Below are 8,433 nucleotides of genomic sequence, written 5' to 3'. Positions count from 1 at the left end.
TCTCAAAGAAATTAGGGGGGGGAGTAATTTTCTCTTTGTCCGTGCAGTTTAGTTTTTGCTAATCGAAGGACCTGTGTTGGGGCATCTCAATTCCTTTCAAGGCTCAGCTTCGATCCTAGCGTCTGTGGCCAGGCACTTAAGAGGTCCAATTTTCACAGCTCGTACAACCTGCAGGCTTTCTCCACATCCGAGCCCTCACTTGCTGCTGAGACCACTCGGGGAAAGCTACCGCGGGCGCCCGGTTCATCCGACTTTAATCCCTTTGAACCTAGGACCCAGAGGCTGCCGGCCAGCCCTGGCCACGCCTCTACGCGCATCAGCGCTCGCGGATTGGCTCTGTGCACCGTAGCTCCGTCCCCGCCATGGCCGCCGCCCGCCGCTGGTGCTGCTAAGTGGCTCCGGGTCTCCGCGGCTCTTCTCCAGCTGCTAGGTCTCCGGTCCTTGGCGCATGGGTATCCTCCGAGGCGGGCCCCCATGCCCTCGGGCCATGGCGCGCCTGGGCGCTGTGCGCTCCCATTACTGCGCGCTGCTGCTGGCCGCGGCGCTTGCCGTCTGTGCCTTCTACTACCTAGGTTCGGGCCGGGAGACCTTCTCCAGCGCCACCAAGAGGCTGAAGGAGGCCCGCGCCGGAGTCCCCGCCGCGCCCTCGCCGCCACTGCCGGAACTGGCGCGCGGTTCCGTGGCGCCGGCCCTGGGTGCCAAAGCCAAGAGCCTGGAGGGCGGCGGGGCCGGGCCGGTGGACTACCACCTGCTGATGATGTTCACCAAGGCAGAACACAATGCCGCGCTGCAGGCCAAGGCCCGCGTCGCGCTCCGCTCCCTGCTGCGCCTTGCCAAGTTCGAGGCTCATGAGGTGCTTAACCTGCACTTCGTGAGCGAGGAGGCCAGCCGCGAGGTGGCCAAGGCCTTGCTGCGGGAGCTGCTGCCGCCCGCCGCCGGCTTCAAGTGCAAGGTGAGCGGGGCCGCAGCTGGGGGCTCCGGGCGGGTGGCCCACCCCATCCCCACGGCGGCCAGTGCGCGCGCCCGGCCGATTCCAGGGGCTGTGAGGGGAGTGTCTAAGTTGCATTGCCCACTGCCAACGCCCAGAGAAGCTTACCTCCTCCTCACCATGTCCGCCCGCACCTCACCCGGCCGAAATGGGCTTTCCCAGCAAGCTGAGGGTACCGTCCGGGGGCGTGTCTGGGGAGCCAGAAGCACTTAGCTGGTGCAGGAGTGGAGCCCAGGTGTTAGCTTGACCACCCTGACCAGATCTTCACCGCCCTCCCCATTAACTGTGGCCCCCTTGAGAGAATCAGCACACCGCCTCTTTGCTAGTGTTGCAAGATTCAGCAGTACCTTTAGAGTTTGCACCTCTTTTTATTCTCCTTAGTCTTTGACTTTTGGGATGAAGCAGGTCATTTGAAGGACCAGTAGTCATCCTGTGCAGAGGCTTCTGGACAGGGTCTTAGTGAGGCTTCTTGAATTGAAGTTGCTGCAACATTTCATAGTTAGTTCTTAAGTTATTTCAGTCGGAACTGGTCAAACCCAAACTGAGCCAGTGTGAACCATCTCATCCCTTATCTGTGCCCTCTTCTCTCCTACCCACAAGGATCATGAACTCATTTAGGGAAGTTGCTGGTTCCTCCAAGGGAGCAAGAGAAAGAAAGTGGTAAGAGAGACAAATACGATCTGGGGAGAGCAGAGCTAGCTAGCCACCTTGTTTCAGGCTGGACCAACCTCTCCCAATCATCTCAGAGATTGGGTTTCTAGCTTAGTGTTAATTGCTTCAGTTAAATGGCGTGCCTCACTTTAACCTAGTAGCTGCACAGAGGGGATCCAAGGTCTAATTTTTGGATGGGAGTAGTAGGTGCTGTGGCTTTCTGTTGCCTAAAGAATCAAATCCCAATTTCTTGGTAGGGCTATCTGTGTTGTGGGCTTGACCTTCCTCTCCAACTTTGCTTCTCATCCTTCACCTATATTCACCTTAGATCTTAACTGTACTGAATATACTTTTACACAAGCTGTACTGTTTGCCCAGAATGTCCTTCCTTTCCTCCTGGGTCCTTGGCTACTCTTAGCTTTCATCTCTCTTGAGACAGCCTCGGCCCAGCCCTCCACAGCTCTTCATTTCTGCCCTCCCCCCGCCCCCCACCATAGTCAGGGAAGGGCACCTGGGCCTGGACTTCCAGTTGTAGAAGGCCAAGAATCCAGGGCCTGGAGCTTGTGGCTGGAGGGGCCCTTGGGACCCACAGTCTGACCTGGGGTTTTTAGCCTGGGACTCATTTTGATTTACTTAATTGGAATCTTCCAACTGGAGTTGGGACCTGGCAACTTGTCCCAGGTGTCCCTTAGGACTCTAATGTTTGATCAACTCTGCACTAGTCCAGTGGAGAAAACTGAGGGCCCTTGGTCATAGGGCCAGTCTGGGCAGAGCTGTGATTTGACACCAGACACTACCCTGAAGATCAGCATTGTCATCTGTTCACTTTCTGAGCCACAGATAGCAGCTCAGGCCTACTCTACATCATTGCCAGCTCTCTGTCGTCCCTTATCCCTACCTCCAGCCGCAGCTATTGCACACCAGTGCTTTCCGGCCCACATGCCTTTGCTTATGTCCTTCTACTGTCAGGATGCTTTCTCTCTCCATCTCCAAGTCTTGCACATCTTCAGATACCATCCCCTCCTTGGAGCTGTCCAAAGAACCCCCATCTGAAAAGCATGTTTTCTCTTCCTCCCTTGTGTACCTTCCTGATGCTGTGACAATATCATGGCTTGTCTCCCATCCTTGTGCATAATGCCTGGCACATAGTTAGCACTGGAAATATTGGTCCAGGGGCAGGTCCAGCATGAGGTCCAGATTCCCAGCTTGGACTCTATGTTTCATGTGTTTCTGTCTCTCTACTGGGCCCAGTTCTTTGGACAGCTCCAAGGAGGGGATGGTATCTGAAGATGTACAAGACTTGGAGATGGAGAGAGAAAGCATCCTGAGTCACCTGGAGGCAGTTGCAAATGACCTGAGGTATTAACACTGTCCAGTTGAGGCATGAGGGGTGAGAATTTGGGGGCTTCTAGCCAGATGGTCAGATAAGGGTTTATTAATTCCAGCAGAAAATTGCTCCTATTAACTGGTATTCTGCTTTCAGGTCACAGCATAAATGTTATATTTGCTTGGTGAACCATTCCTCAGGTCTCGTTATACTCTGTCATAGCACCAGGTACTTTTCCTTAGTAATATTTATGACAGTGTAATTATATAATTATTGAATGAATTATTTGTCTGTCTTTCTAGACTATAAACTCCTTAAGGGCATGGACCCTGATTTCTCTTAAATATTGTATCCTCAGCTCCAAAAATCATGCCTTATATATGGGAGTGCATTTTCCACTGAGAATCATTTTCCAGTATTAGGAAGAAAGAAACTGTAAAAATTTTTACCTTGGTTGCATCAGAGCTGGAAGGGATCTTCAAGGGCATATAGCACAGCAGGTGAGGAGACTTGCCCAAGGCCATTGGGGTTGAAGTAGAGGGGTTACTGACCTGCATCCTAGGCCAGTGTTTTTCCCTGTGTACCATGTTTCCCCTTTAAGGAGCACTTCTCTCTTGTGACTTCACTCCCAGAGAGAGTTACCTTGAAGTGTGTAAGTACATACCTTTGGAAAAGGAAGGCACTTCCTTGCCAACCCAATAGTCTATCCTCACCCAAGGACATTTTTCCATTTTTTGTTCAGATAGAGCGGGAGGGAGAGAGAGGAAGAGAGAGAGAGAGAAACATCGATGTGAAGGGACACATCGAGTGGCTGCCACCTGCACGACCAACCAGGGCCGGGGACAAACTGCAACCGAGGTACGTGCCCTTAGTGGGAACCGAACCCGGGTCTCTCTGGACCGCAGGCCGACGCTCCAACCGCTGAGCCAAACCGGCCAGGGCGAACCCAATAGTCTATAGATAGCCTGGAGGCTCCTCCTCCCTTAGGCTAGGCTCTGGGACTCCAGTGTCTGCAAGATGCAGAACAGGGCTACAGTGAGCTGGCACAGAACCCATACTCACACTCAGAAGTCTCTTCTCAGGCTCTATTCAAGTGACACATAAGCACCTTTTTTGCTGGAATGGTTGCAGAAATAGATTATAGAAAGTTATTAGTGACCTTAGATTATATTATAAAACCCACATTCACTTAACCAGAAAAATGTTGTTTCAACTATTATTGAAAGTCTTTCACAGTTTACTGGTTTGTTGTCTTCTCACAGTATGGAAGTATATTATTTGTTCACCTATTTAATGAATATCCAAACCTATGTTCTAGGTACCAGGTAAGGAGCTGCTTCTAGCCTATTTAATATGTCCATGGACTAACTACATAAAATCACCTGGCAGTCAAAAAAAATACAGACTCCTGAGCTGCCCCTGTCTATGGGTCATACTCCCCTGGGTGGGCCTGGGAATCTGAGTTTGTGTGGGGCTGCAGAGGTAGACATGGGAGTCACTGCTGGAAAGGATACAGGAGCACATGGTGCTCTCCTGACATCTTGCAGACTCAGCTCTGGGATTCTGTCCTGGGAGCACAAGGCCTGCACCTATGAGGCATTAAGGAAACTTTTGACTGAATAGCTCTCTTTCATCCAGGCTATCCTGGCTCTGCTGGCCTAGGAAAGGCTGCTACCTTCACCTTGCTAAAATGGTGATGTTATCATACCACTTCCACTCGACACCTCCTAGCTCCTGGCTAACAGTCATCCCAGGTTATTCCAACATAGACCCTCAGCAGCTGGCTTCGGCCCCCCTGCCCAGCCTGTCCTCCCTACGCTTCTGAGTCCTCTGTTTTCTTATTCTGTCTGTCAAGTGGAATTGTACACTTCTCAAACTTAGGTCAAGATTTTTTCTTCTACAACCCTTCCTTGCTATTGATCAGGTTTGATGGAACATTCCATGAAAACTCCAAAGAGTGGTGGGGTTAAGCAAGATTGAGCTTTATTTCTCATCTAAATGAAGTCCCAAGGTAGGCACTCCTGGGTGCTTCATGAAGTTGTGAGGGTCCTAGTCTCCTTCCAGCTCTCTGTTTCATGATCCCTAGGGAGTGGCTTTTGTCCTCATGGTCTAGGGTGGCTGCTAGAGATTTAACCATCACATCTGTGTTCCAGCAGCAGGATGGAGAATCAGAGCAGAGTACTCAGTTAAAAAGAGAGGTTCAGTTAATCAGGAAGGGGAGGAGAGCAGATTTTTGGTAGACAATCAGCCATCTCTGACCCACCCCTCAGGACCCCACACTGCACTTTGAACCCCCAAAATGACCAGTACCTATTGGATGTGGGACTCTGAATAGGCATGGGTCAGGCACAGCCTGTGCTTTCCAGGAATCCATGTCACTTAGTATCACACTCATGTACACCCTCTCCTGCTGCAAAACTCAGTGAGTTGGGCATGAGATGGTCCTGAGGGAGTGAGATAGCACTGAGTTTCAGCCCCAGTTGGCCAGTTACTAGCTGTAGGTAATCCACCTCACCTCTCAGGGCTTCCAAAGCCTCCTCTGTAAAATGACGATTAAACACTTACCTCACATTTGGCGGCGAGGATTAAATGACACTGCTGTAATGCATTTGGCCCAGTGCTGCCGTGTAGGTGTTGTGTATCCCATCTCACAACATTGTTCTATTCTGCTGACTTCTGGGGAAATCAACACAAAGAGCAGGTCCCAGTGCCCCTGGCATGTCTCAGCACTGACAGAACCCCGTGCCATCTCCTCCTTCCTTTCCAGGGTGGCCAGCCCCCTGCAGAGGCCCGGCAAGGCTCATTCAGCCATTGTTGGCACACCCTCAGAGGGGTGCGGCCATATTGCTGTGTTGTGGCGTTTCTCTTGTGCTGTCACCGTGTTACCACTCCGATGTTAACCACTCAGAAACGCCTTCACTGAACCCCTTTTCTAAAGCAGCCCCCACCGCAGCCCTCATGATCTTTCTCATCACCTTGTTTGTAGCACATATTCACTTGTTCGTCATTCATTCAACAGATGTTATTGATCGCTTATCCTGTGCCAGGCACTGTTCTGGGTACCTGCAAACAGTGGGAACAGAACTAAATCCCTGCCTTCATGCAGTCTACATTCTGGAGTCGTGGGGGATATGGGGGAGGTTTAAACACATGACAAAAACAGGTAGAGTGAGTCGGATTGTGATTAGTTGTATAGAGAGAAATCAAGCAGGATAAGGACACGTGAAGTGTGTGGGTTGGGGTGGGGAATTGTTGGCTGTTTGGTATAGGTGGTCAGGGACGGCCCCACTGATAAGGTGACACTGGAGCAGGGACTGAAGGAAGTGAGCATGCAAGCTATTTGGACATCTGGAAGCGAGAGCTGTAGTCAGAGAAGGCCTTAGGTGGGAGTGTGCTCCGCAAGTTTGAGAAAATAACTGTCCTCTTTGTTTGCAGTCTGCCTGTCCCTGCTAGAATATAGTCTCCATGAGGGTAGGGCACAAATTACCTTCTTTTTTTTTTTTATCCTCACTCGAGGACATTTTTCCACTTTTTTTCAGACAGAGCGGGAGGGAGAGAGAGGAAGAGAGAGAGAGAAACATCGACGTGAAAGGGACACATTGAGTGGCTGCCACCCACACGACCCAACCAGGGCCGGAGACAAACTGCAACCGAAGTACATGCTCTTAACGGGAACCGAACCCGGGTCTCTCTGGACCGCAGGCCAACGCTCTAACTGCTGAGCCAAACCGGCCAGGGCACAAATTACCTTCTTCATTTACCGAGGTAGACAGGAACCTCATAATTGCCACCCCTATCTCTGGCCTGATTGGAAGCAATGCATAGACACAGGGAGCAGGAGCTGCCTAACCTGGAACATAAGAACCAGACAGACTTCTGGAGAGACAGGAAGCTCTGGACAGCCACTGGCCTCCCTGCAGGGATGGGCAGGTTCTCTGCAGGTAGTTCCAGAGGAGAAGAGAAGGCGAGGTCAAACATACCTCCTGTGCTCCCCCATCAGATGAGCTTCTCCTGCTTTAAGGGAGGCATTTGTGTGTGCGGTGGGGAAGGAGAGATGGGCCGGGAGCAAGAGGCCAGGAGTGCTGGTCTGGTGGGGCGTCCTCCACGAAGAAGGCACAAAACACTGGAGCTGCTCCCTCTTCCTCCCATCACCATCATATTCTTAGCATAGTTCCTGGCACGTTCCGGGTTCTCAATAATATTTTCTAGTTGACTGACTGATGGTTCTATTAATTAAACCAAAGAAATCATAGAAGTATTCTTGGTGATCTGCCCGTCATACATCAAACTTAAGCTTCCTTAGAGCATGGGGCTGTTGGCTCAGTCTCCAGATGACAGGTTAGGAATATGAAGGATTATGTGCATTCCACAACAGCGATTGTTCGCTTCCCAGAGGAGAGTATGTTGAGGACCAGAGTGACGAGACAATTGTTGAAGCTCTTTGTGTTTGGAAATTTCTGGAGGTTGTTTTACTGCAAGAGCAAAACTGTGAGTGTCTTTAAAAGATGAGTACCTCAGCTCATAATTGGGGCTCGAAAGAAACCTGAGTGTAAAAACCTTGATGCTGTCTATTGATGAAGTTAATGACAAATAGGTGAGACTGAAAGGCAGCTCCTCCAGCTTGTCACAGCAGCAGGCGCCGTGCACCAGGACAGAGTGTTTGAATAGGTTGTGACTGTCTGAAAGAGGTGATCAAAGACATGTGCCCTGAAATGAGAGGCTCTTTGAAAAGATAGGTTGACATACTATACTATAGAATTTAGAGAACAGTGTTATTTTACCAAATGCATCTAAGAGTGAAACTCCTTTAAATTATATGTTCAAGAAACAACTGTAGTAGTTTGTGTAGCAATGCATTTCTCATGGAAGACTTTAGTTGTGGATCTGTAGGGAATAACTTTGTATAGTATAACTATCATATACAATAAACTCTGGACAATTTCATAGGTATGTGTTGAAATCATAAGGTAAAGCCAGTAACAGGCCAAGAATCATCATATAGATGAAATACATTGATACATGGGTGATTTGTAAATGCTATGGGGGCTTCAATGCACAGATGAAACGTTCCATCTTTGGACATCAGTAATTCTTCATGATTTCCTTACTGTTCTCTGTTCACATAGGCCATTTTTAAAAAGGCAGATAATTAAAATTTTTTTTGCAATTAAAAAATTCACATACCATTAAATTCACCCCTTTGAAATATACAATTCATTAATTTTTAATTTATTCCTAGGTTGTTCAGTTATGACCACTAATTCCATAACATTTTGTCAACCCCAAAAGAAATTCTCTACCCATCAGCAGTCATTCCCCACTCCCCTTTCCCCCCAGCCCTGGCAGCCACTAATCTGCTTTCTCTCTATACATTTGCCAGTTGTGTACATTTTATGTAAATGGAGTCATTTATTATGTAATCTTTTTTTGTTAATCCTCACCTGAGGATATTTTTTCCCATTGATTT

The 8,433-nt window shown here is 49.4% G+C and overlaps 1 protein-coding gene across 1 annotated transcript in view; it reads left to right on the top strand.

Moving 5' to 3' along the window:
• The first annotated feature begins 413 nt into the window (after positions 1 to 413).
• Positions 414 to 8,433, top strand: part of XXYLT1 (xyloside xylosyltransferase 1) — a 167,663-nt gene continuing 159,643 nt past the window's right edge. Inside the window, exon 1 of the mRNA XM_036243636.1 lies at positions 414 to 952. Coding sequence (XP_036099529.1) covers positions 449 to 952 — 504 coding nt within the window. The 5' untranslated portion in view covers positions 414 to 448. The remainder of the gene's footprint in view (positions 953 to 8,433) is intronic.

Source organism: Molossus molossus, unplaced genomic scaffold (assembly GCF_014108415.1).
Source record: "Molossus molossus isolate mMolMol1 unplaced genomic scaffold, mMolMol1.p scaffold_m16_p_5, whole genome shotgun sequence".
In the NCBI taxonomy this organism is placed as follows: Eukaryota; Metazoa; Chordata; class Mammalia; order Chiroptera; family Molossidae; genus Molossus; species Molossus molossus.
This window is presented reverse-complemented; position numbering and strand designations above follow the sequence as displayed.